This window comes from Hibiscus syriacus, unplaced genomic scaffold (assembly GCF_006381635.1).
Source record: "Hibiscus syriacus cultivar Baekdansim isolate YM2019G1 unplaced genomic scaffold, ASM638163v2 tig00000778_pilon, whole genome shotgun sequence".
In the NCBI taxonomy this organism is placed as follows: Eukaryota; Viridiplantae; Streptophyta; class Magnoliopsida; order Malvales; family Malvaceae; genus Hibiscus; species Hibiscus syriacus.
In genome coordinates this window covers 1,351,296-1,379,209 of record NW_024061825.1, presented here as the reverse complement: position 1 = coordinate 1,379,209, position 27,914 = coordinate 1,351,296, and the positions used below count along the sequence as shown (strand labels likewise).

The window sequence follows — 27,914 nt, the reverse complement described above, 5'->3', positions numbered from 1 at the left end:
AGCGAGCACGAGAAATATACTTTTCAACCGAATGAACCAGGAATATTAGCTTCTAAACCTGTGGGGTTTACTGGTCATCAAACTGTTAATTCAAAGTTGCAAGAAGAAATAGGATGGGTAGTTCTAGTGAGACTAAGGGGGAAGGAGATGAATATGTTGATACTAGAAGCTACTGTAAAAACCCTTTTGGGAATACAAGTGCTGTGTTACAGAGACCCAAATTGGAGTTACCAATGTTTGATGGTAACAATTCCAGGGGCTAGATTAGGAAATGTTAGAAGTTCTTTAATCTGTTTGGAATTCCAGATGAGCAAAAACTGGAAATAACTACTATGTACTTAGTAGGGAAGGCTGAAACCTGGTTTGATGGTTATATATTGCAGAAATATAGAGTTACTTGGCAGGAATTTGAGGCTGATTTGTGTCACAGATTTGGGGACAGAAACTATTCTGATATTATTGAAGAATTCAATAAGTTGATGCAGAAGGGGAGTGTAGAGGAATATCAAGAAAATTTTGAAGAGCTAAAACCCTATTTACTGCAACAAAACATGCATCTGAGGGAGGCTTATTTTGTTTCCAGCTTCATTAGTGGTCTCAAGGAAGAATTAAAGCATAAGGTGAAGGTGTTAGAGCCCAAGAATTTATCTGAAGCTTACAGGCAAGCAAAACTTTATGAATTGGCTAATGAGATTGAAGGGAAGAAGTATAAAGTGGCTAACAAATTTTTTTCTTATAATCCCTCAAATATTCAACAGAGCAGTGGGAATAAGGAATTTTTGCCTAAGACAGTTCCTCCTAATACTAGTATCAAACAGAGTTTATTGGATTACAGGAGAGCCAATAACTTGTGTTTTAAATGTGGGGAAAAATTTGCTCCAGGACATCAGTGCAAAGTGAGACAGCTCAACTGTATGGAAGAAGAGGAACCTACTAATTCTGTTGAACAAGAATTAATAGAAGGAGAGACTGGAGAGGGGGAAGATCAAGCTAAAGAGAACTTGGAAATTTCTATTAATGCTATTACAGGGAATGTGGGACATACTACCCTGAGGATCCAAGGTTTTATCAAAGGAAAACCTATTAATGTGCTAATTGATAGTGGCAGCACCCATAGTTTTGTAACTCCTAAATGGGCCAAGGAAGGGGTTGAATTAGTACATACCCAACCATTAGTCATCACAGTAGCTAATGGTGAGAAGCTGTTCAGTAATGCTAAGAGTAATAAGGTGAGCTGGAAGATGCAAGGCTATGATTTTCAGCATGACTTCAGAGTATTAGCTTTGGGAGGTAGTGATATGGTTTTGGGAGTGGATTGGATGGAAGAATTAAGCCCTATAATGATGGATTTTAAAACTAAAACTATCAGTTTTGAGAAGAATTGAGAAATTGTAGTTATAAAAGGGTCTCAGAAGCTGCCATTAATCAGATCTATCACAGGTGAGAAATTACAGAAATTAGCAGAAAAGGACACTGAATTGAATGGGGAGATTTATTTGTTAAGTGCTGAAGTAGAAGGCAGTGAAATTCCTTTACCATTAGAAGACCTATTAGAAGAGTTTAAAGAAGTTTTTGAAGAACCAAGAGGAATGCCTCCTAGTAGACAACATGATCATGCAATTGTCCTTAAACAGGGAACACAACCAGTAAACCTTAGACCTTATAGATTTGCTCATCATCATAAGGCTGAAGTTGAAAAACAGATTGCTGAGATGCTGTCCTCTTCTATTATTCAGGTGAGTAAAAGTCCTTTTGCTTCTCCATGTTTACTTATTAAAAAGAAAGATGGAACTTGGAGATTTTGTGTGGATTATAGGAAACTTAATTCTGCTACGATTAAAAATAAGTTTCCTATTCCTATAGTGGATGATTTGTTAGATGAATTGAATGGGGCTGCTTTCTTCTCGAAAATTGATTTGAGGTCTGGATATTGGCAAATTAGAATCAAGGAGGAAGATATTTACAAGACTGCTTTTAGGACTCATCAAGGACACTATGAATTTAAAGTAATGCCATTTGGCCTTACTAATGCTCCAGCTACTTTTCAGGCTTTAATGAATGATTTGTTTGGAGCATATTTAAGGAAGTTTGTTCTTGTATTTTTTGATGATATCTTGGTTTACAGTCCTAGCTTGGCAGAGCATAAACAACACCTGAGAACAGTGTTGGAGGTGCTGTTGAAAAACAGGTTATATGCTAAAAGAAGTAAGTGCTTCTTTGGACAGCAGCAAGTGGAATATCTAGGGCATTTAATATCAGCTGATGGGGTGGCTACAGATCCTACCAAAATTAAAGCCATGCAGCAGTGGCCTTTGCCTAAAAATCTGAAAGCTTTAAGAGGATTTTTGGGTTTAACTAGATACTATAGAAAATTCATCAGAGGATATGGGGAACTGAGTAAGCCTTTAACCAATATGTTGAAAAAGGATGGGTTTTATTGGTCTCAAGAAGCTATTACAACCTTTGAAAAGCTAAAGGAAGTTATGTGTAATGCTCCAGTTTTGGCTTTGCCTAATTTTGAGCAGAAATTTTTTTGGAAACTGATGCTAGTTCTAAAGGGATTGGAGCTGTTCTTTCTCAAGCAGGAAGACCTATAGCCTATTTGAGTAAAGCTTTAGGTCCTAAGCATACAGATCTCTCAATCTATGAGAAGGAGTATTTGGCCATTTTGATGGCAGTTTCCCATTGGAGGCATTATCTAGAGAATAGTTCTTTTGTCATTAAAACAAATCATGAGTCCTTGAAACATTTACTTGAACAGAAGTTAACTACAACTATTCAGTACAGGAAGGGTAAGTCTAACAAAGCTGCAGATGCACTCTCTAGACAACAAATGGATTCTGGTGAATTTGTTCAAATGGGAGTTACTGTTATAACTCCTACTTGGGTACAAGATATTGAAAAGAGTTATGAAGAAGATGCTCTAGCTCAAGAAAATAAACCTATTCTGGTTATTAACCCAGATCAATTACAGGACTGGAAATTACTGAAAGGAGTCTTGTATTTCAAAAATAGGATTTATGTGGGCAGCAAAGGGAATTTGAGGCAGAATATAATTATGGCTTTGCATGATTCACCACAAGGAGGTCACTCAGGTATTAAAGCTACTTATCAGAAAATTAAGTCTTATTTTTTCTGGCCAAGGATGAAAATTCAAGTTCAGGAGCATATACAGCAGTGTGATATCTGTCAGAGGACTAAAATAGAACATATTTCTAAGCCAGGGTTATTACAACCTATTGCAGTTCCAAACAATGCTTGGGAAGTGATTACAATGGACTTCATTGAAGGATTGCCACCTTCAACAAAGTATAATTGTATTTTAGTGGTGATTGATAAATTCACTAAATATGCTCATTTTATGCCATTATCTCATCCCTATACAGTAGTGGAGGTTGCTAGAGTTTATCTTGATCAGGTTTACAAGTTACATGGTCCTCCTAAGGTGGCTATTTCTGATAGGGACAAATCTTTTACTAGTCTGTTTTGGCAAGAATTAATGAAGCAATTGGGTTCAACTACTTTATTTAGTACTGCCTATCATCCTGAGACAGATGGCCAGACAGAGAGGTTGAATCAGTGCTTGGAACAGTATTTGAGGTGTGTGTGTTTCTTGAAACCAAAGACTTGGTCCAAATGGTTAGCTCAGGCTGAGTGGTGGTACAATACTAACTATCACTCTACTTTACAGATGACACCATTTGAAGCTTTATATGGGTATAAAGCTCCTAATGTGACATTGACAATAGAATCTAGGGTGGAAGCAGTGAAAGATGTCATGCAACACAGAGAACAGTTAAATTCACTACTACGAGAACAATTACTTAAAGCTTCTAACAGAATGAAGCAGATGAGTGACAAGCATCGAACAGACAGGGAGTTTCAAGTTGGCGATGAAGTTTACCTGAAACTTCAACCCTATAGACAAACATCACTGGCCCTCAAAAGAAATTTGAAGCTTGCTGCTCGTTATTTTGGACCCTACAAGATACAAAGCAGAATTGGTAAAGTTGCTTATAAACTAGAGTTGCCAGCAAATTCGAAGATCCACCCAGTTTTTCACGTGAGTTTACTTAAGAAAAAAGTGGGGAACAAAGGACTTATCTCGATCGATCCTCCAGAGGTCGCATCAGATGGACAATTGAAGATTTATCCAGCCCTTGTTTTGGATCAACGAGTGATTACAAGACAGAATCGCGCAGTCATTCAACTGCTCATTCAGTGGACAAATATGGGAGAGACAGAGGCAACTTGGGAGGATTATACAGTATTGAGACAACAATTCCCTCAGTTCGATCCTTGGGGACAAGAATCATCTGGAGAAAGGGGTATTGTTATGATGACAGGAAGGTTATGGTTTGATCGTGTTGATTTGGGGAAAATCGCGAAGGGAAGAGTTGGGAAGCAACAACAGAGATTGGGGAAAATCTCGAAGGAAATTAGGGATTTTACTGGAAGGCTAGGGATCGAGGTATTTGAGGAATTGGGATTTGAAGAGATTAGGGGAGTCGGCTGAGGTATATGAGGGGTTAATGGGTCTATATGATAATTTTCTTTTAATTATTGTTGGGCTTTTAAGTTGGGCTTGGGTATGTTAGAAGAGTATGGGGAAAGAAGAGGGAATGGTGAGTCAGCATAGGGTGGTTATTTTGTTAGAGATTATGTTTGACAGCTGGTACTGTAGATATATAATTTGTACCGATCTTTTGAGGATTTATCTGATGAATGAAGCACATTTTCTGTATCTAAATTTCTCTCTTTCTGAAAACCCTAAAATTCTTCTAAATTTCATCCTCAATCATAACACTCTTCTTCTTTAATTCAGCTGCAATGGAACAAGTAAAAAAACAGTCCAATACAAATATATTTGCCAGGTTGGAAATTTGCAGGGGATAAAGCCCACATTCAAAATAACTAGACGGGGAAGGAGAACAGAGATCGATTTAGAAAAGCATGTAGCAGTGATCATCAAAAAGATGCATACAGTATTTGAGTAGTTAGATAAACTTCGTGAATGGAAAGCAGAAGCGGCAAACGTAAACACTAAATCGAGGAAGAAAAATACCGATGCCAGGTAACTGATTATCATTTACAATTTCAAAGTTCTTGTGTGTGCAACCCACAAAGTTTACATCTTTGGATGAAAGCATCTGCATCAAAGGGAAAAATAAATAAATAGACTAGAAAATTAGTATAGGTGCATCAAAGAATTCATTTGATAGAACATTAGTATAGGTGCAACAAAAGAACTGAAAGAAATTGCCACCCCAAAATAATGGTGCTGGTGCCATTCAATTTCGAAAACTTCAGTAAAGAAAATTCCTAGCAAACTTGGCTAAGAAACTGTCGATTGAAAATACATGAAATTGTCCTAACCTTTCTCCATGGACCAGATTTTGCTGCGGATGGAATTTGGCTGTCAGCCTGGTGCATCAAAGAAACGAAAGCAATAAGAAAATGTATAAACAGGCCATTCTGCATATTTATAATCATCGTAATACTAATCTACCTCTTCAAACTTCTCAAAATTTTGAGTGTCCAACTCATCATTGACTTCAGGAAAACCTCTGGTGCAATTTTGTCAGGTGTACCAACTGTAGAACAAGCCTGAAGTATCACAACATTAAAATGTTCAAGCAACAGTCGTTTGCTATTTCAACAGAAGCAGAAAAAATCTTCCCATTTATGAATTAGGCAGGATAAAGTGGTGAGGCTTTTGGGTTTTTAGAATTTCCAAGGAAAAGTAGTAGCAGTAAAATCTAAGACTTGAGAACTCCGACAAAATCAAACAAAGCGTGAAGTATGGAAAATAAGAGAAATAAAATCGGCAACTTAATTGTTTTGTAAACCAAATATTACCTGCAGTAAAATAACTAAACCTAATGTTGTATTAGTTATGGTAGTCATGTACTTACAAGCATCCTTCTGTTCCTCTGCCAATGTTGTAATAGCTGGCGCCTCAAATAGCCCATAAAATCACTACGAACTTTCGTTGTTTACTGGAACAAAAAGACTCAGAAAGGTTGACAACCCATTAATTGAAATTTTGATCATCACGAATATCATTGGTAGAAAGATTTAATCCCAAAAGAGTTTGATGCACAAAAACACAAAGTGTGTAGTAGATTCTTCGTTAGAATGGCAAAGCAGGTTCATAGAAGTGGGAAGTAAATGTGGATGAAACGCCAAAAAATAAAGATTTTAATCTTGGGGGATAGAGAAAGAGACCAGAGAGATTTACACAATTTATTGTACCAGGTCTCCTCAATAACATTAGGATCACCAGAGGATCCTAAATCAGCATTATAAGCCACTGTAACCACTGCAGACAGAGTATAAACCAAATGGATTTTCCCTCCAAAAACGTAAATCTGGAGATGGACAAGAAGAGAGAGGAATACAAAGAATTTGAATTGCTTGTTGAGCTGTGAACAAAGATACAATGAGATCACTCTTCCAGGTATGATTCTGTGGCTCAATAAACTCTAGTACCCTTGAATAACATGTATTTAGAACCACTCCATTGACTTTTCCATTGCCAGCTACTGCAATCCAAACATCTTTCCAAATATTGGCAGACATACCATCACCAATTCTCCAACCCAAGCCTTGCTCAAGGAGGCCTCGTGAGCACCATATACTTTCCAAGTGTATGAAGGGTAAGAACCCAAGCTTGCTGAGAGAAAATTTTCATTTGGGTAATACTTGACTTTATAAACTCTGGCCAATAACCTGTCTGGATTTTTTAATCAAGTTTCACCCTTTGTTTAGCTAACAAAGCTATATTGAATTTCGCAGGATCGCGAAAACCCATTCCACCAGCTGTTTTTGGTAAACTAAGAATGCTCCAACTTGTCCAGTGAATCTCTTTCTTTGTAGCTTTATTACGCCACCAAAATCTGTTCATAATAGTCTTCATCTCTCTACATAAAGATTTTGGAAATAAAAAACACTGCATAGCATAAATTGAAATAGCCTGCAAACTGATTTAATAAAAATTTCTTTCCCTCTCATCGATACATGTTTGATACTCCAGCTATAAATTTTCTTGTTCGGTTGATCACATGAGCCAACAAAATCCTCTTTCTTCTCACGTCCCACCATATTCGGTAAACCAAGGTATTTTTCAGGGTTTGTCGAGACACGAACTCTGAAAAGATTACCAATGAAATTTACAAGAACATCAGAAGCATTACTGCTGAAATAAATGGTAGATTTATTAAAATTTACAAGCTGACATGATGCTTGTTCATAGGCAGTAATTAAGTCTTTGAATTTATCTGGTATAACCCAATCAGTTAAATCTCAGACATCCAAGGCGAAACAAGAAGCATTCATTTGTCTGGTACAACAAGCTTGACCACCATTCTTTTCACTTGCAAGTAAATTTTTTTTGAAGTCTCCAACCAAGGCATACTCTGGTCATTACCCAAAGAACGAAGTAAATTCCACGACATTTCCCTCTGACTAGTACTCGGACTTTCGTAAAATTCGGTGAGCCTCCAAATGTTAGATTGGTCTGAAACAGAAATAGTAACATCTATATGCAAAGAAGAAAAATTAGTGAGCGTGACCATAATATATTGTGACCAACGTAAAGATAAACCACCACGGGACCCCTCAGCACCAATATCTATCCCATGATGAAAACCACACCTTCTCCTGACATTCTCCATACGTTAAGCAGGTAATTTTCTCCATAAGAAACAAAACTTAGAGACAAATTTCTCTCAGGTTGTTTCGGAGACGTCTGACAGCCCGTAGCTTCCCCAAACCACGGACGTTCCAACTCATTATTTTCATTGCGAGCAGTTGGCCTGTAGATCAAGGCCTACCGATGAATAAGAAGGGTCATCGTTTGAATCTGTTTTACGAGAGACTCCTGATGTAATAGCTTGGACTCTTGGACGTTCGGTCCCTTCAGTGGGCTCAAGAGGGTTGTCCTCACCAATTAGTTCCATGAATACATCCATGAATCGTGAGTTGGCCCAAGTGGTTCCATGTTGTAAGATGAGTATAGATGAGGGAATTGGGTTGACTTTCCTTCAATACCCCCAATCATCAAATCTGTGGGATTTGATTTCGTGGAGTCAGATGTAATTAAATTTTGGGCAGCTTCATTTGCTCCATGATTAGCACCACGATTTGCTCCATAAGAATCCCATGAATCACGTGAATCCTAAGCAATCGACTCTCTCAACCAAATGCTTGGCGACGATGTGGCTCGTCGAAGTGGGGCTCAGAGTGAGATATCCCAAACACGAGTAACGTTTGCTGCACCTTCAGCAACTTTAACATGGCAGAAATTTTCACCATGACATAAAACAAAATAAGGTGAGCTTTTCATATTCAAAACGAACGTAATGGAGCTTATCATTCGTCAAGAGTAACTTCTTTCGTCTTTTAAGTGATGATCGGATATCCATACGACCACGGATGCGCATAATACCCTTGTAACCAAGAGAAACAACTTTTGAATCATAATCCAAGAAAGAGCCCGGAAAATTACCAAGTGAACACAAACAAAAACAATTTTATAACATATATTTAATTATTAAAAAAGTTTGAAAATCAATTAAATAATTAAATATTTTTATTTTATTCTTTATTCTATGAAAAGTAAACAATTATATAATTAAGAACACTACTAAATGTATCAAGTCAACTCACCTGCATAACACTCAACTCACCATTTTCGATGATTGGGAGGGGAATTAGGTGTGGGCCTCCACTTGTCTTCTTGTCATCTTCTTCAACACTTCCCCATTCCATGTTTTGCAATCTCAACATGCGGCCCCCACTCAACACTAATTCAAATTTAAATTCAATTTAAAAGTTTAAAATTGATTAAAATAACTTTAATAGAAGAAATAAAGGAAAAATGCTTTAATAGAAAACTTAATAGATAAAATATTATTTTAAACTAACTAATAGATTTTATATTTTGAAGAGGAAATATAAAAAATAAATAAAATATTATATTTTTAAAGTATCCTTGTGTAACGTCCAAATTTTTATTAAAATTTCTTAATATGTACAACATAAAAAATAAAATTATTCAAACATCGAAGCTTTTAAAATAATTTGGCACAGTTACTGACTTAAAAACATAAATATTAAACAACATAAAATATAAAATTATATATGTATGTATAATTAAATAAGTAAAAAAATAATAAAAATTTAAAAACAAATAATTATGACTTAATAATAAAAAAGAAGTAATGATTACATAATGATAATTTTTTTAATAAAAATAAAAAAAATAATAATTACACTAAAATTGATAGGTTTAATAGATTATTTAATATATTTAGACTCACCCTATAATTAAATTTTATTATAATGCAAGTCAAAGGCCCCCACCCCCCAAATAATTTTAACTTTAAAAGTATCTAAGCCAATTATTTCACATCTGTGGCCATAATTTAATTTCGTTGGGCCTGCTGGTTTGTACTATCAGTTTCAAGCCATTACTTTTCTATAGCTTTTAAAACATAAAAAAATTATTTATTTTAAAAAGGGATTAAATAAATTTTAATCCCTAAACTTAACATTTTTCTAACTTGGTCCCTGACTTTTTCTCCAATGGAATCTTAAATTTGGATTTTTGACCATTTTTAGTAATCAACAGACTAAAAATAAAAAAAGTTTTCAAGTTCATGAATTAATAGAGATCGAAATAAAATTTAGCAATTAATTCGTAAAATATTTATCCCTAATTAAATTAAATTCAAGTTTCAATTAAGGATGAGTATTTAATTTGAATTTGATATTATACTGTCAACACACATTTTTCGTCCTACTAGGATTCAAACTCCTAAAAATATGATAGAATTTTAGGATTCAAACTCCTAAAAATAGGATAAAATTTTGCTAGGATTCAAACTCCTAAAAATAGGATAGAGTTATACTATTATTTAAATTCCTAAAGATAGGATCCACAAGCACTATAAATAGCCATTGTAACTCACCATTGTAAGACACGATTTTACACACAAAACACAGAGGAAAGCACGGAAAATACAAAGGCAAAGTTGTTGTAAACGATTCGAAAAGAAAATAAAAGGTAGCATCTTTTTTTACATTGGTTCGTTCATTTCTCGCATGTGCACGTTATTTTTCTTGAGATTTGGTTCGAATAACCCAAAACGTGGGTTGCGCCGATGACTAAAAAGGGGTGGGATTTCGAAGTTTCGAACCTAGATCCACCCCCGAGGCGTGTTCATTTTTTAAAATATTTAATTCTCCCCCTAAATCATTTTTTCCTACTTTATTATTCTTGTATGTATATATGTTTCCTATTAATTTTATTCTATATGTATATATGTTTTTTTTATTAGTGTTATTATATATATATATTTATATATTTCCTATTTTGCATGTATATATATGTATATTACTTTTGATTTTCTTTTTTTTATTATTATTTTACTTATATATATGCTTTTACTTTTTATATATTTTACTCATTTATTTATCTATTTTTATATTTATCCTATATTTTATGTTTTTATATTCTTTTACTTGTTTTATTTATTTATTTGCATTATCATTTTATTTTTATTTAGTTGTTTGCTATGCATATATTAGTGTTATTGTTTTTTTATTTTATATATTCTATTCATTTTATATTTACTTTATTTCTTTCTTAATCTCCTTATTTTATTTGTTTTACTTTATTTATCATTTATTCATCTCTTCTAACCCATATTTTGACTTTTAAAGGGTATATTTGTAAATCCGTCAAAGGTAAGTAATTTTGGATCATTATTTTATCTTTTAATTTAACTTGTTATTTTTCTTAATTAAGACAACTGGAAATTACGTAGTACCGAAAGGGCGGTTCAAGGGTGCTAATCCTTCCTTGACCGTAACCGACTCCCGAGCCCAACATATTTCTGCTAAAATGCAGATCAGGTAAGAAATAGGGTATCCGATCAACCCATTTATCTTTAAATAAATGATCGGTGGCGACTCCAATCCACATTTTCAAGTCGAATCCCAATTTCGGGGCCCAACCGAAAGACGGTTGCGACAGCTTGGCGACTCTGCTGGGGAAGCATGTAAGCGAGTCAGGCTAAGGTAATTTCCAGTTGTCTTTTTAACGAAAAGGGTAAGTTTGAATTTTAAGGCAACATTTCGATCCTTATTACTTACTTTTGGTTATATTTTTTTTCGAGTAAATAGTTGGACTGACCGTTTTCTAATGATTTCAGCTTTCCAAACTTTTTCATCCAAAGGCTCTATACCCGAGCTCCGAACCCTTTTAAGTGGGGGTGAAAGCGACGCCTTCGTGTGAATTTATTCACCGTGTGGGCCTAGCAAGTAGCCTTCGGGATACATATACCTTATGCCTTCGTGTGAATTTATTCTCCGTGTGGGCATAAGGGAATGTTTCCTCTCGAGTTTAACTTAGTCCATACAAGCCTGTGATGGGTTTAGGACTAAGGGTCTGGTAAGCCCAAGGGGGCACCAACAAGGAGAACTCGGGTACCGTTTTTTAGAACCTAAACCGGGAGATGATGGAGAATTAGAGCCCACCCCAAAACCTCATTTCAAACCCTAGGATGCCGGAATTATTTCCTGCTTTACTTTCTGTTCAAAGCATGCGAACTAGACAAATATGCGGTTAGGATTTGTGTGAAATTAGCATGCGGGATAGAGATCATGTCCGGGTAGGAATTAAAGCATGCGGGGTAGATATCATGTGGGGTAGGATTTTTCGTTTTTATTATTGTTTTGATTTATCTCACTAACTCTTTTTTACTTTTGTTCTCTTTTATTTTGTTTTCATTATTTGCATCATTTAAAAAAGGTGTTGATCCACCAAAAACTTGTTTGTTAAAACATGAATAATCTGCATTAATGGACAAAGGGGTTGTAATACAAGAGATAAGAACGCAGGGGTCCGGCTATGGTCCGAAAAGGTCTCAGAAAGAAAATGAGGACAATTTGCAAGACAACTATGTGTCACATTCATGGTGCCCACAATCAAGTACATCAAAAGTTAACTTTTCAAAAATGGGTTGACAAAGGTGGCAGGGGCAAGACGAGAAAAAGGTTACTGACCTCGAGAGTCCATTCAAAGACAACAAGAACAAGATGGCAAGTCACTGTCGACAAATTCAAGAAACAAGCAAATGAACTTCGAACAATCCCTTTGATGGAGGATTTCAATGGAATTTCCGATTCAGCAAAGGATGAAAGCCAGAGATGAAGTCATTCGACACTTTTTGGGAACCAATACAAAAAAACTCAACATTTTCACGGTTCATCCAGAGAGGTCGGAGCGGTTCGACAGGTTATTCAACCGGTGAAAGACGAAGGCAAATGACTAGTCAACCGGTTCCGGGCCTAGAGGATTTAGTCCGGATGTACCTTTAAATATGTTTATTGTCTCTTAAAAGATAAAACACTTTTGTCCCAATAAAGGTTATTTACGATAACATACATGTTTTTGGATCAATGCCTCGAACATTTAATGCATTTTTGCATTTTGCATATACATTTCATTTTTTAAGTATTTTCATAAACATGAAATCTCTTCATGGAGAATTCGATGAAGTGGTTTTAACCACATGACACCACATGGAAGCAAGATTGTAACATCATAAAAAAACTATCACAACGAATGAGCCCAATCAGCTGGTTGTACGACTAAACCTGCCAAGATGATCTGAGAAAAAAGTCCACATATCCTAAGGGCTACAATGTTGAAGCTATTTGTAGTTGCCACATAGGATGCTCCAAACATTCCTCTGAGAACTATAAGGCGCTGAAGCGCAAGATCCAAAACCTGATGGATTCAGGGGCATTGACAGCCGAAGAAGGGGCATAGCGTATACTATTTGCACTTAGAGGATTGTTTTGTTTGAACACGTCACTGATATTTCATGTTTGCTTAATCTTTTAAACGATTGAATTTATGCTACTTTCTAAGGGGGAACAATTGAACAAATTTTAATCTTTAGTTCTTCGAATATTAAATGAATTAAGGATTCTTTTAACTCTTCAAGAATTATAGATTTTTGACATATGACAAGATTAGACCTTTCTTATCATGTCTCAAACCCCAAAATAAAATACCTTGATCATTACCAAAAAGACCAAATTTTGACATACATTCCCTTTGAAATTCTTGAACATTGTCTTTATCTTTTTGATACACCCATACCTTTCTTTGAGTCAAATAAAGTCATACCATTATCTTTTTAAACTCACAATTGACATTTTAATACCCAAGGCATTGAGTTGTTCATTTGAACATGAGCATTCTTCTAAGACACAATTTGGGGCATCTCGCTGAGAGCCTGAACATTGAGATATGTTGGGAGCAATGAGCAAAAAAAACAATTCATTCGAAATAATTCTATCACGCATTAACTACACTGTTTTCATGTGAATGAAATTAATCCTGAAAATCTATCCCCCTGGGGATACCTCTTCTGTGAGGACTTCCATGTATGAAATGATGAACGACTTTCTTTCTTTATCCCTTTACAACAGGAGAAAATATATATCCATTGTGTCCCCTTTTGAGCCTGTAGTATTTTTCTTCTGATTCAACCCTAACCAAGGATCACCCTCCACATTGGGGGGCAAGGTGGAAGAAATCTGCTCACATGAGTGAAGACATCAATCAAAAGGAGACACCAAAAGGTGGACCAAATGGCAAGTGCGAAGATCCAATCAAGAACAAAAAGAAAGAAGCAAAAAAGCAAAAAAAAAACAAAGAAAAAGAGAAACAAGAACAAAAGGAAAAAAGAGCAAAAATCAAAAAGAAAAAGGGACAAAAAGCACATGCAAAGATTCCCTAAAGACAAATGGCACATCAAACTTCAAACTATGAGATTGATCAAGCACAATCATTCTCGAATCTCTGAATCACTTCACTCGAAGATCATGGAACATCCAGAGAAAATCCAGAGAAACACATATGAGCAGATCCAAATTGAGCAAGACAGGATTGAAGGCATCAGAATGAATTGATCCTTGGTTCAACACCCTGAAACACTTGTTTGGGCATATTTATCCTTTTATTTCATAACCATGAGCCTTGGCCTACATTACGTGCCTTAAAAGTCCCTTCTAATCATACATGGATTTCTAAACAGAAGAGACTATCTTCAGATTTCATCCCGCCCATCAGGATTAATCTTTGTTTGCAAAAAAACAATGTAATTAATGCATGGTAGAAAAAATAACAAAGGGGGGTTCAAGACGTAAATCCTGAATAACGTCTTGAAACCAAAGGAGGGTTCGAGTTGAAAACCTGAAAAGGCGGCTCGAATATAAAAATTGTGCAACTGAGGCGATCACGTAAATTCCTTGATAAGGCATCGCACAATCCGAGTGTGACAACAAAGGTTGGGAGTCAGGGAACACTTCCAGCAGAGGAGCATGCAAGCTACCCCATCAATCTTTTGAGCATCCAATGTCAAACCTTTGAGCATCAAATGCCAAACCTTTGACCAAACACAATAACCTGAGACTTTTTATCCTTTCCTTACTTGACTATCTCCAAAGATAGCTTGGATCATGGCAGTTGTCAAATAGCTATAATTTATTGAAGGATTAACATTGTAATTAATTCTTTGATATCCGATGAACTCTAGTTTTATGATTCGTCTCAATTGTAAAACCGTGATAGGGGCAATATTTTTAAAACTTGAGATTAAACATTTTTGAAACTCTTTTAATTGATATTTTCATGACTTTGAAAATAAAAGAGAAAGAAAAACATTTTTTTTTCAAACAAGACAGTCTCTCTAGAGTGGATCTTGGTAAATGACATGTGACTCTCAAACACAAAGCTCATGCTTAGAATCAATGATGAAGCAAGAAATGAGGAACATTTGGGGTATCTTTGAATATTCAACATCAAATATTGGGGCATTTTGGATATTGAGGCATCTTTGGGGATTCAACATCCTAATGCGAATTATCATACCTTTTTCAGGAGATAAAATATAACCAATTCATGTTATATGCATCTTATGCATACATTTTAGAGCGTCATATCTATCATTTTCTTTCCATGTACATAATTTTTACAGCTTTAGAGTTAAGTTCGACTTCAAGACGAAGGATACTCGATTCAAAAGCACCTTTACAGATTGATGTCGGTTGCTTAGCTCAGCAGCAAGAAGCTACACTTCAACCAACTCGACAGATAGAAAGATCGACATTCATTTTCAGATTCGACATTTCCAATATAAATTCTGTCTCGCTTGAGACAGTCTCATTTAATGCAGATGATTATCTCACTTGAGATTGCTTTTTTAAAACAGACTTTGTCTCACTTGGGACTGTTTTACTCGAAAGAATATTTATTTCACTCATGATTGTTTTTCTTAAAACAAGATTTGTCTCGCTTGAGACCGTTTTCACTATAAGAGTTTGTCTCTCTTGAGACAGTTTCCCTTGAAACAAATTTTGTCTCTCTTGAGACAGTTTCTCTTGAAACAAATTTCGTCTATCTTGAGACAGTTTCCCTTGAAATAAATTTTGTCTCTCTTGAGACAGTTTCCCTTGAAACAAAATATTTGAATATGTTTTCTTTGAAACAAATTCCGTCTCCCTTGAGACAGTTTCTTTTGGAACTAAGTTTTGTCTCTCTTGAGACAGTTTCTCTTGAAACAATTTTCGTCTATCTTGAGACGGTTTCCCTTGAAACAAAACCTTTGAATTTATTTCCCCTAAAACAAATTTTTTCTCCCTTGAGACAGTTACTCTTGAAACACAAAATCTTCAAATTTATTTCCCTTAAAACATAATTTTGTTTCCCTTGAGACCGTTTCTCATGAAACAACAGATATCTTTGAGATCATTTCCCTTGAAACGAATTCTATCTCTTTCAAGACAACTTCTTATGAAGCATCATCTGAACCGTTACACTCAGCTCAGGCACATACTTGAGATGGTCGAGAAGCATTTCTCAAATCAAAAATAGAATGTGCACATCAGATTTGAACATTTGAAGAATTCAAGATCAGGGATCAAAATTTGAAGATTCAAGAATCAAGATTCCAGACGGGCAATTGGAGATCGAGATTTCTCTCCAGAGCCCTAAGATAACATATGTTGCATATGCATTTTAGGCACACCTAAGAGCATTGCATCCATAGCATCACATATATGCATAACTTTTTCAGGTTTTAGCTAGAGTCAATTTCAACTTCGCGGCGAAGGATATTGAACTCAAAGCGACACGATTTGCTCGAGAGTGGATTTCAACTTCACGACAAATGATATCTAGCTCGAAGCCAAACTTCACAATAAAGGGGTCTCCACGGTTTCAACTTCACGGCGAAGGGAATTGTGTCCACCCGCAACATACAATACTTGGATTTCAACTTCACGACGAAGGATATTCAAGTCAAGGCTCAACTTCACAACGAAGGGGCCATCTGCGATTTCAACTCCACGAAGGAGGATATCGTGGTACTCGAGGCAACACAAGTTCAACTTCACAACGAAGGGACAACTGGTTGTCAACAAACAACTTCTCAATTTCAGAGCCAATTTCAACTTCACAATGAAGGATATTGGACTCCAGACAACGCAAGTTCAACTTCACGACGAAGGGACCGATGCCTGTCAACAACAACTTCTCAATTTCAGAGCCAATTTCAACTTCACAATGAAGGATATTGGACTTCAGACAACGCAAGTTCAACTTCACGACGAAGGGACCGCTGCTTGTCAACAACTTCTCAATTTCAGAACCAATTTCAACTTCACAATGAAGGATATTGGACTTCAGACAACGCAAGTTCAACTTCACGATGAAGGGACCGCTGCTTGTCAACAACAACTTCTCAATTTCAGAGCCAATTTCAACTTCACAACGAAGGATATTGGACTCCAGACAACGCAAGTTCAACTTCACGACGAAGGGACTGCTGCTTGTCAACAACAACTTCTCAATTTCAGAGCCAATTTCAACTTCACAACGAAGGATATTGGACTTCAGACAACGCAAGTTCAACTTCACAACGAAGGGACCGCTGCTTGTCAACAACAACTTCCCAATCTCAGAGCCAATTTCAACTTCACAACGAAGGATATTGGACTCCAGAAAATGCAAGTTCAACTTCACGACGAAGGGACCGCTGCTTGTCAACAACAACTTCCCAATCTCAGAGCCAATTTCAACTTCACAACGAAGGATATTGGACTCCAGACAATGCAAGTTCAACTTCACGACGAAGGGACCGCTGCTTGTCAACAAAATTTCATTCAGATTCAATTTCAACTTCACAACGAAGGATATTGGACTCGAGACAACACAAGTTCAACGTCACAACGAAGGGACGGCTGGTTGTCAACAAACAATTTCCCGGTTCCAGAGCCAATTTCAACTTCACGACGGAGGATATTGGACTTGGAACAATGCTACTTACTTGGATTTCAACTTCACGACGAAGGATATCCAACTCAAAGAAGGATTATCTGCCATCAAAATTGTCGAGTTCGACTCCATTCAGCTCGATGACACATCAATCGCACTACCTTCCGGTTGCAGTCGAGGTTTTCAAGTCGAGAAGAAGACCTGGGTTAGCCGTGCCTTAGTGACAAGCAACCATTTTCAAACAGCATAGCTTAAGTCAAGAAAAAGCTATCTGTCAATGAAGATTTCTGAGTTCGATTCCGATCCAAGGTCTTTAAACCGAGAAGAAGACCGAAGGGTAACGGGAAGCCACGTGCCGATTCAAATTCCGAACTACGGCTTTAATTTCATATCATTTCAAGATGAACTCGACTTCACGATGGAGGAGTCATCCGTAACTCAATTCGACAGGGAGTTATTGAAACTTCAGAGTTAATTTTCAACTCCACTGAACGAAAAGTGTCTTTTAATCTTTGCCCTATCCCCGTTACACGACTATGGGCAAAGAGAGGCAGCTGTCAACACACATTTTTCGTCCTACTAGGATTCAAACTCCTAAAAATATGATAGAATTTTAGGATTCAAACTCCTAAAAATAGGATAAAATTTTGCTAGGATTCAAACTCCTAAAAATAGGATAGAGTTATATATTAAATTCCTAAAGATAGGATCCACAAGCACTATAAATAGCCATTGTAACTCACCATTGTAAGACACGATTTTACACACAAAACACAGAGGAAAGCACGGAAAATACAAAGACAAAGTTGTTGTAAACGATTCGAAAAGAAAATAAAAGGTAGCATCTTTTTTTACATTGGTTCGTTCATTTCTCGCATGTGCACGTTATTTTTCTTGAGATTTGGTTCGAATAACCCAAAACGTGGGTTGCGCCGATGACTAAAAAGGGGTGGGATTTCGAAGTTTCGAACCTAGATCCACCTCCGAGGCGTGTTCATTTTTTAAAATATTTAATTCTCCCCCCTAAATCATTTTTTTCCTACTTTATTATTCTTGTATGTATATATGTTTCCTATTAATTTTATTATATATGTATATATGTTTTTTTTATTAGTGTTATTATATATATATTTTTATATATTTCCTATTTTGCATGTATATATATGTATATTACTTTTGATTTTCTTTTTTTTTTTAATTATTATTTTACTTATATATATATATGCTTTTACTTTTTTATATATTTTACTCATTTATTTATCTATTTTTATATTTATCCTATATTTTATGTTTTTATATTCTTTTACTTGTTTTATTTATTTATTTGCATTATCATTTTATTTTTATTTAGTTGTTTGCTATGCATATATTAGTGTTATTATTTTTTTATTTTATATATTCTATTCATTTTATATTTACTTTATTTCTTTCTTAATCTCCTTATTTTATTTGTTTTACTTTATTTATCATTTATTCATCTCTTCTAACCCATATTTTAACTTTTAAAGGGTATATTTGTAAATCCGTCAAAGGTAAGTAATTTTGGATCATTATTTTATCTTTTAATTTAACTTGTTATTTTTCTTAATTAAGACAACTGAAAATTACGTAGTACCGAAAGGGCGGTTCAAGGGTGCTAATCCTTCATTGACCGTAACCGACTCCCGAGCCCAACATATTTCTGCTAAGACGCAGATCAGGTAAGAAATAGGGTATCCGATCAACCCATTTATCTTTAAATAAATGATCGGTGGCGACTCCAATCCACATTTTTCAAGTCGAATCCCAATTTCGGGGCCCAACCGAAAGACGGTTGCGACATATACAATCGTTCTTTTAAAATTCGGGTTGATATTGAATTTTTAAAAATAATATCAATATAAATCGTGTTTAAATTTAAAGCGAAAAATACTTAATTTGATTGACTAAAAATAATAATATAATTAATTTTTTTGTATTTAGAAATAATTTTTACAATATCCCTATATATATATATATCAATTAAATTTCTATTTATCTAATAAAAAAATAGTACTATATATATTTATATCGAGACGAGTTAGATATAAATTTTTATTTTAAAAAATAAATTAGATTTCGGATTGAATAACTCTTCCCTAAACTCAATACGGGTCGAATAATAAATAGAGAAATATTATATTCGAATCAAATTTAAATAAATTAATATTTTAATTTGGTTCGATCCAACCTACCTTGTACCATCGTAGTTCTAACGGTAACAAGCATGATGGTCCCCACTTTGTCACGCTATCTATGCGGTGGGGCTATATAAACTTTATCCGCCCGCATGCATCCCAACGTCATTTATTCTCTCTCACCTCCAAACGACGACGTTAAGTACACAGTTTTGCAAAACTCAAAACCCTATTGTTTTTAGGTCGAATTCCGTTTATAGTCCCTATTTTATGTTACAATTTTAATTTCAATCATTGTACTTCAAATTGTCATAATTCATTCTTTCTATGTTTATATTGATATGAAGTCCAAATAGACAACATTGATAGCTATTATCATTAAAATAATGTATGAAAATTACATTTATGGTTATTTGATAACATAGATAGAGTTATGTAAAAGTCTGATAAGTCATGTTTAATCAATTTTGACCACTTTAAGAATAACACGTAACATTATAAAAATAGATGATTAAATTATGATAAACTAAAAATATAAGTTGTACATTATAACATAGTGTAGGGACTAAAACTATAATTAGACCATTGGTTTTATCATCATTTCCCTTGGTATGATCATTTACTGGCTTATAAATAAAGTCGATTCTTCGCGTAATCTTCTCATCCATTGCCCCTCAGCTTATTGAACGACATCGATTTTTTGTTATCCCCCGATCTTCATCAATGGCGAAAGAACCAGTTCGCGTCCTCGTTACTGGAGCTGCAGGTACTGTTATGGTTCAACTGACCATATCCTTTACTTAAACATCTATCGGTTGAAATCTAGTATTCAGATCTGGTGATTTTAGTTGGATGAACCGGATCTCTATTTTCCAGATCTAGCTAATAGCTATCTAAACTTCAACTGTTTTTTAGATGTTCCGATTGATCTGATTGTTGTTTGGATTAAAAAAAAATGATCCAGAATTAGGATTTTACTGAATAGTTTTTAATCTGCCACGGATCTGTTCTTAGTAGCTCAAAGTAGTGACTGTAAAAGCTTATATTGTAAGCGATGGAAGAAGTGCTTTAAAATTTAATTTTTTTTTAATATTTTGCTAGTGTGGAAAATAAATATGTTGACTTGCTAAGATCATAAACAAACAAAAAAAAAATCAATCTATAAATAAAAGTGTATTTTACATGCTCCGTAATGAGATACGCGTTGTTTTTATTTTCATGCTTGAAAATAGAGGGATCTGCTATGTATAACTGACATTAAAAGTTAGTACTTGGGAGATGAACTGAACTCGGACATTAAAAATCGTTGTTGTTGTTGTTGTGTTTGCAGGACAAATTGGCTATGCTCTTGTACCCATGATCGCTAGGGGAATCATGTTGGGTGCTGACCAGCCCGTTATCCTTCACATGCTGGATATCCCTCCTGCAGCAGAGGCTTTAAATGGTGTCAAAATGGAGTTGGTGGATGCTGCATTTCCGCTTCTAAAAGGTATATGTGTTCATGATCGCGATGTTTGAGTTTTGAATGTTGTCGTCGGGCAGTACTTAAAATTTTTGAATTTGTATGAACATGTTGTATGGTTTGTGATCTAACCTTGTGTTGTTTTGGTCAGGTGTTGTTGCTACAACCGATGTTGTTGAGGCATGCACTGGAGTCAATGTTGCTGTAATGGTTGGTGGTTTCCCAAGGAAGGAAGGAATGGAAAGGAAAGATGTTATGTCCAAGAACGCGTCTATTTACAAGTCTCAGGCTTCTGCCTTGGAACTGCATGCAGCTCAAAACTGCAAGGTGAGAAAATAATGTTTCAACATTAATTTTCTAGCATTTTGGTCACCTGCGAAATGAAAAATCTCAGTTTACATGAACTCTAGTTTCCTGCACAAGATATTCTTCTTCACCTATAAAGATTGGGGCAATATAATTTGCTGCAATTATGAAGCAGTGTCTTGAATCCTTCAAACTGTCGGTACTGTATTTTGTAGTTTGTTAGTTTGTTACTGGTTTGGCCAGGAATGGACAATCATTTTCTCTTATAACTTCTTAAATTGTATTAAATGAATTACTTTGTTTTCTAAGGTTGCTAAATTTGTGGATTAATATTTCGTTTGCAGTTCAACCTCACACGCTTTTGTGCATTTCATTTTTTTTCAGGTTCTTGTTGTTGCTAACCCTGCCAACACTAATGCATTGATCCTGAAGGAATTCGCACCTTCAATCCCTGCAAAGAACATTACCTGTTTGACAAGGCTGGACCATAACAGGGCATTAGGTCAAATCTCAGAGAGACTAAATGTCCAAGTGTCTGATGTTAAGAATGTAATTATTTGGGGTAACCACTCATCAACTCAGTATCCTGATGTCAATCATGCAACTGCTGTGGGCAAGCCTGTTCGTGAGCTTGTTAAGGATGATGAATGGTAAGTAGAGACATACTAAAAGAGTTGGTTAACTGACGAAACAGATATTCTAACTGAGATTTTTGAGACCTCATACCGAAACTATTGATTTGTTGTAGGTTGAATGGAGAATTCATCACCACCGTCCAACAGCGGGGTGCTGCAATCATCAAAGCAAGGAAACTCTCAAGTGCACTATCTGCTGCTAGTGCTGCTTGTGATCACATACGTGATTGGGTCCTTGGAACTCCTGAGGTTGGCTAAGTTGTTTATCGGTTGTTTTTCTTATGATATTTGATATGATCACAATCTGATTGGCTTTTTTGCTTTATTAGGGCACATGGGTTTCTATGGGGGTCTACTCTGATGGTTCATACAATGTTCCTGCTGGGGTCATTTATTCCTTCCCGGTTACTTGTAAGAATGGAGAATGGACAATTGTCCAAGGTAAGAATGCAAGAAAATGCGACCCTGCTATTTGTGTGAATTTTGGCTAGTCTTATGCTGGCTTATGTTAACTATTATGAATTAGTATTAACGCCTTTGACCATCTATTCACTTTTTGCGTGCCTCACTTTCGAACATCTTCCGATTCCAAAAGCATAAGCCATCATTTGTTACTAAGCTTTTGCCACTTTTAGTTAATCTGTACAACTTCTTAGGAAGTTGGAGATTTACTGATACCATATGCAAATGCGAGTTTTTTCCGCTTATTTATTTTCTTTCAACTTTTTCTTAGGGCTGGCTATTGATGAGTTCTCGAGGAAGAAGTTGGACTTGACCGGAGCGGAGCTCACTGAGGAGAAGGAGTTGGCATACTCGTGCCTCTCATGAATGCATTTATCACTTCTATAATGTGTTTGAAAGAGGCGAGTGTTTTGCCTTGGTATGGTTAGCTGCAGTTTTGAATAAAAAGCATTTCATATGAACTGCTGTGATCGGTTAGCTGCATCCTCAGATCGATATTTTTGTCATAAATGTTATTCGATCATGGATATTTTGGATCTTTTATTCGATAATCCCCGATGTTAGCTTCAATTTGAAATGGGATAAGCAACACTATTGTCTACTAAATAAGATATTAAGAATTAACCTCAATTGTTACCAAAAGTTAAGCTCATATCAGGATCATCTTCATCATCAAAATCTTGTTCGCTCCCTGGTTCTCTTCCCGTCTCTTGTGGATGAGGCGGTTTTTCTCTCATGTTTCCCTGGTTCCCTGGTTTTATGCAAAGGATGTGCACGCTCACAGGCCATGGGCGGTTAAGCCTCCATCCGTAGACCGAGCCGAGTTGAAATCAGGTCTACCATCTGCAACAGAAGATGCCGAATTAAAGGACTTCTAAGGGGATTAATATGAGTACAGCAATGAACAAAGTTTACCATCCCGTCGAACTCTGAATTAAAGCAGCCTTTGTTAAATCGGAATAATTATCTCAATTATGTGTACTTTTGAGACATCCTCGCCATGACCATTTTTGCGCCATTGATTTCTGCGAAGACAAATGGAAGGTGTAACGCATTTGCATAATCATGGTGAGACGGGGGAATACCCGCAGCAAATAAAGGTAGGGTTTTGAATATTCCAATTTCATTTTAGACTACGACTTTCATTTTAAATTTGCCCTCAAATTTTAAATATTTTAATTTTATCCTTAAATTATATCTTTATTTTAAATTGGTTCCTAAACTTTTTGAACATTTCGATTTCATCCCAAACTATAGGTATATGCTAATCATATATCATTTTAATAAAATTGTTAGGCCAACTGTATTACTATATGTTTGAAAAAGTTAAAATTTAGGTTAAACTCCGGTTAAAACTAATTACATATTTGGATGAATACGGGGATGAAATAGAAAGATTCAAAAGTTTGACCAAGTTAGAACGAGGGTCATAGTTTGGGGATGAAATTGGAATATTTTAAGGACTAATTTAGAATGATTCATAATTTGAGTATGAAATATTCAAATGTTTGAGGACCAATTTAAAATGAGTCATGGTTTGGGGATGAAATTGGAATGTTTTAAGGACTAATTTAGAATGAGTCATAATTTGAGGATGAAATATTCAAATGTTTGAGGACCAGTTTAAAATGAGTCATGGTTTGGGGACATGTGATGCAATTAACTCAACCTTTATTGACATGTATGCCTGCAACAGCCAAACTTATTGACCGTTCTCAATTGGAACATCAACGACATAGAATTTCACCAAGCTCAGCTGGTTAAACACACTGCATTATCCAACTAACATTAAACCTTCCAACATAAAGTGATTAAACTAAACTTGAAAGTTCATTCATGGACACTAATATGATGTTTCCACAATAATTAGAAACACAGTTGATCTAAATGCTGCTGCTGCTGATGATTGATGATGGAAAAGAACCAGATGCTGACTCAGCAGCTAAGTGACTCGAGTTTATGGGAAAAGAACCAAATGCTGTAGGGGATGGACTTGCCCAAATTCATTTGTTCATGTACCCAAGCTTTCTTCTGTCATTTTTGTTCCATATCTCCCATCTTTGAGAGAAATTTGCAGTGGATCCACAAAGCAGACAATATCACCTCGCTCCCACGTGATCTTCATACACACGACAATCTCACTTGCCATAAAGGTCTTGCCGGTTGCATGTGTTTCAAGCTCTTTTGTCTGTTCTTGCTGAGTTTCTAGCAACAATGGGGTAAAAATTCAACAAATTTACTTCAAACAAAAACACACATCAAGTGTGTGTGTTTTAGTTGTCATTGTTTGTGGATAACATTCTTTAATGTGAATTATTAAGGAATAACTTTATTTTACTTTTTTGGGGAGCTTGGATCTTTATTTTTTGTTGAAAAATCTGATCTTCTTCCACTGTCTGTAGAGCATTAGAAGCTTCATGAAGAATGTTGTTCATGTTGGAAAAGGTTGTTGACAAAATGACAGTGGAGGGTATTGCTTTTTTTCGTGTGGAGTTAGTGCAGGTATGCATCAAGGTCTTGAATTTGGAGATATTTTGGGAAAAATAGTATACTTTGATTGGCCGAATCGGGTGATCGAACGAGACAGGTAGGGAAGGTGTGATTGAAAGTTAGGTTTGGTTGGATATCTTAGATTCGTGTTGTTGGTCTGATTGGGATATTAGCAGAGTGTTTGATAAATCTGAGTTTGTATTTGTTTTGTTGAAAGAGTTTGCTGTGAGATTTACGAATTCGAACACTCTGGTTGTATGCGAAAGATCACGTTAGTTCAACATGAGTGGCGTTAAGACTATAGTCTGGTTCAGGAGGGACCTCAGGATTGAAGACAATCCTGCTTTAGCTGCTGCTGAAAGGGATGGCAGTGTATTTCCGATCTACATATGGTGCCCCGAAGAGGAAGGGCAGTTCTATCCCGGTCGAGTGTCGCGATGGTGGCTGAAGCAATCTCTTGCTCAATTGCAGCAGTCCTTGAAGTCTCTCCGGGCTGAACTTGTGCTGGTTAAGACACAGAGTACACTTTCAGCTCTTTTGGATTGCATCAAAGCTACTGAGGCGACGAAAGTAGTATTCAATCATATCTACGGTATGCTCCGGTTCAGTCGATCGAATCTGCTTATGCCGAATTCACTGCAATATTTTCAGTTAACATGTGAAACACTTGAGATTATAGTCATATGCTCAGATATTTGTAAATTAAGATGTGTCATGTTTCCCTGTCCTTTTGCCAGATCCCGTCTCGCTGGTCCGCGATCATCACGTCAAAGAGAAACTGAAAGAGTTCAGCGTCTCGATGCAAACGTATAATGGAGATTTGTTATATGAACCATGGGAGATATATGATGAGAAGGGACGAGCTTTTACTACCTTGGATGCATATTGGGATAAGTGCTTGAACATGCAAATGGAACCCATTTCACTTCCACCATGGAGATTGGTGCCTGCTGCAGGTAAATTTAAACCAAACATTATGTAATTAAGTGATGTATACGTATACATATATGTATGTATGAATGTATATAACGCAGTTCGTCCAAAACGCGCATGATGTACATTTATACGTATTTATGTATGTATAGATTTTAAGAAAAGGAAAGTTGACATGTATATATATATATGTATATGCACATTACAGAATGAGTAACTAGTTGCTGAACCCTTATTAGTGACAAGGACTGTTGGAGCAATGCCGTTAAGGCTTTAACCGAGTTTGTCGAATGGAATCTGTTCGAATATTCGAAGAGTCGGTTAGAGGTTGGAGGCAACTCCACATCATTTTTGTCCCCATATCTTCGTTTCGGAGAGCGAAGTGTCAGGAAAGTTTTCCGGCGCGTACATATGAAACAAATACAATGGAGAGGAGAACAGAAATCTCGAGGGGAAGAGAGTGTAACTCTAATTTTTAAGGCCATTGGGCTAAGGGAATACTTTCGTTATCTTTGTTTCAACTTCCCATTCGCTCTAGAGAGTTCGTTGTTGAGCAGCCTGAAGTATTTTCCTTGAAATGCTGATGCGAACAGCTTTAAGGCTTGGCGACAAGGTCGGACGGGGTATCCTTTGGTCGATGCAGGCATGAGGGAGCTTTGGGCAACTGGTTGGATGCACAACAGAATAAGAGTGATCGTTTCGAGTTTTGCAGTGAAGTTTCTTCTTCTCCCATGGAGATGGGGAATGAAGTATTTCTGTGACACACTTTTGGATGCAGATTTGGAATGTAATATTCTTGGTTGGCAGTACATCTCCGGGAGCTTACCGGACGGTCAAGCGCTTGAACGATTAGACTCGCCTCAGGTGAGTTGTGTTCCCTACTAATTAACTGTAAAATAGAGACGGATCTTGTCAATTGTAATCTTTGAACCTCATTTTATGTTACTTTTCAAGTCAGATTCAAGGCTCGAAATTCGACCCAAAGGTGAATATGTGAGGCAATGGCTGCCGGAGTTGGCAAGAATGCCGACCGAGTGGATCCATCATCCATGGGATGCACCTCTTACTGTGCTTAAAGCTGCAGGTGTAGAGTTGGGATTAAACTATCCGGAGCCCATAATAGACATAGATACAGCTAGGGAACATCTGAGAGAAGCTATATTCAAAATGTGGGAAATGGAAGCAGCTGCAAAATCCGCGACTTCGGATCAGATGAATGAAGAAGTTTTTGATAATGCTGATAGTATCGAAACTATTTCCATCCCGAAAGTCATCCTAAAGGAAACTTCTTCATGTCCAACGTATTCGTCTAATGATCAAAGGGCACCATCGTCTTGGAATTGCTACAACGGTTCCTTGAATAGGAAGAAAGAGCAAAACCTGCAGAAGAAGAAACGTTGAATGCGGATAAACCGAAGAAAGAGCGGGGACCTCAGGAAGAAAAGAAGACTTATGCTCAACGGCTGAATCTTCAGCATCCAAGAGGCTGAGTAATAGCAGAAAGTCATTCTACGTTCCTCAGTATAGCTCTTTATCCGATTGCAGACCTTTTCAGAAGTACGAATCGTCCGATCTCAACCGACCATGGCAAGAAAAGATCAACTTGGAACAGACTTCAAGAAAAAATGGCATTTGGTCCAAAATTTGCGAAAGCAGCAGTAACGAATACATGTCATTGAATCCGATCCGGTTGTCCGGTGGAGTCCAATGGTGGTATGGGTTTGCCAGTGCAAACATGAACATTGTCTTGAAGAAAAACGCCATCAATTGGATCTTGAATCTTCCGACTTTATCGATTAATGCAAAAGGGAACCGATAACCAGGAACGGTGCTGTGGATAGTGCAACGAGTGTTTCAGCTCTGGCAATTTTGTAAACTTCTTCAATTGTTTGCCTTTGGAATCCAACCGATGGCACTAAAGATGTCCTTTTGGAACAGGTACTGACTGTAGAAGGCAATGTCTAGCAAGAACCAAGTGCTCGCGGTACCAAGCGAGTGAAGTCCGCGTCGACGAAGAAATTGTACGCAGAACAACCCAAAATTGTTCCCTTTGTTCTGTTATAGTTTATCTGGTTCTGATTCCAATCAACCTGAAGAACTTTCAAGGTATTTGC

At 36.4% G+C, this 27,914-nt stretch overlaps 1 protein-coding gene, 1 long non-coding RNA gene and 1 pseudogene across 2 annotated transcripts; 2 read left to right on the top strand and 1 right to left on the bottom strand.

The window, feature by feature from the left end:
- Window positions 1-4,805: 4,805 nt before the first annotated feature.
- On the bottom strand, window positions 4,806-5,426 carry LOC120219380. Its single transcript, XR_005525298.1, has 3 exons — window positions 5,377-5,426; window positions 5,066-5,150; window positions 4,806-4,825 (listed from the first exon to the last, which is right to left on the bottom strand). It is a non-coding gene; the product is annotated as an uncharacterized LOC120219380 (long non-coding RNA).
- Window positions 5,427-20,167: 14,741 nt separating this feature from the next.
- Window positions 20,168-22,838, top strand: LOC120114588 (malate dehydrogenase-like). The gene is made up of 7 exons (XM_039135442.1): window positions 20,168-20,278; window positions 20,843-21,001; window positions 21,126-21,301; window positions 21,665-21,930; window positions 22,029-22,164; window positions 22,245-22,356; window positions 22,649-22,838. The coding sequence occupies exons 1-7, from the start codon at window positions 20,236-20,238 to the stop codon at window positions 22,741-22,743; spliced, it is 987 nt and encodes a 328-aa protein (XP_038991373.1). The 5' UTR covers window positions 20,168-20,235; the 3' UTR covers window positions 22,744-22,838.
- A 2,311-nt stretch (window positions 22,839-25,149) lies between these two features.
- On the top strand, window positions 25,150-27,619 carry LOC120218890 (annotated as a pseudogene).
- The last annotated feature ends 295 nt before the right edge of the window (window positions 27,620-27,914 follow it).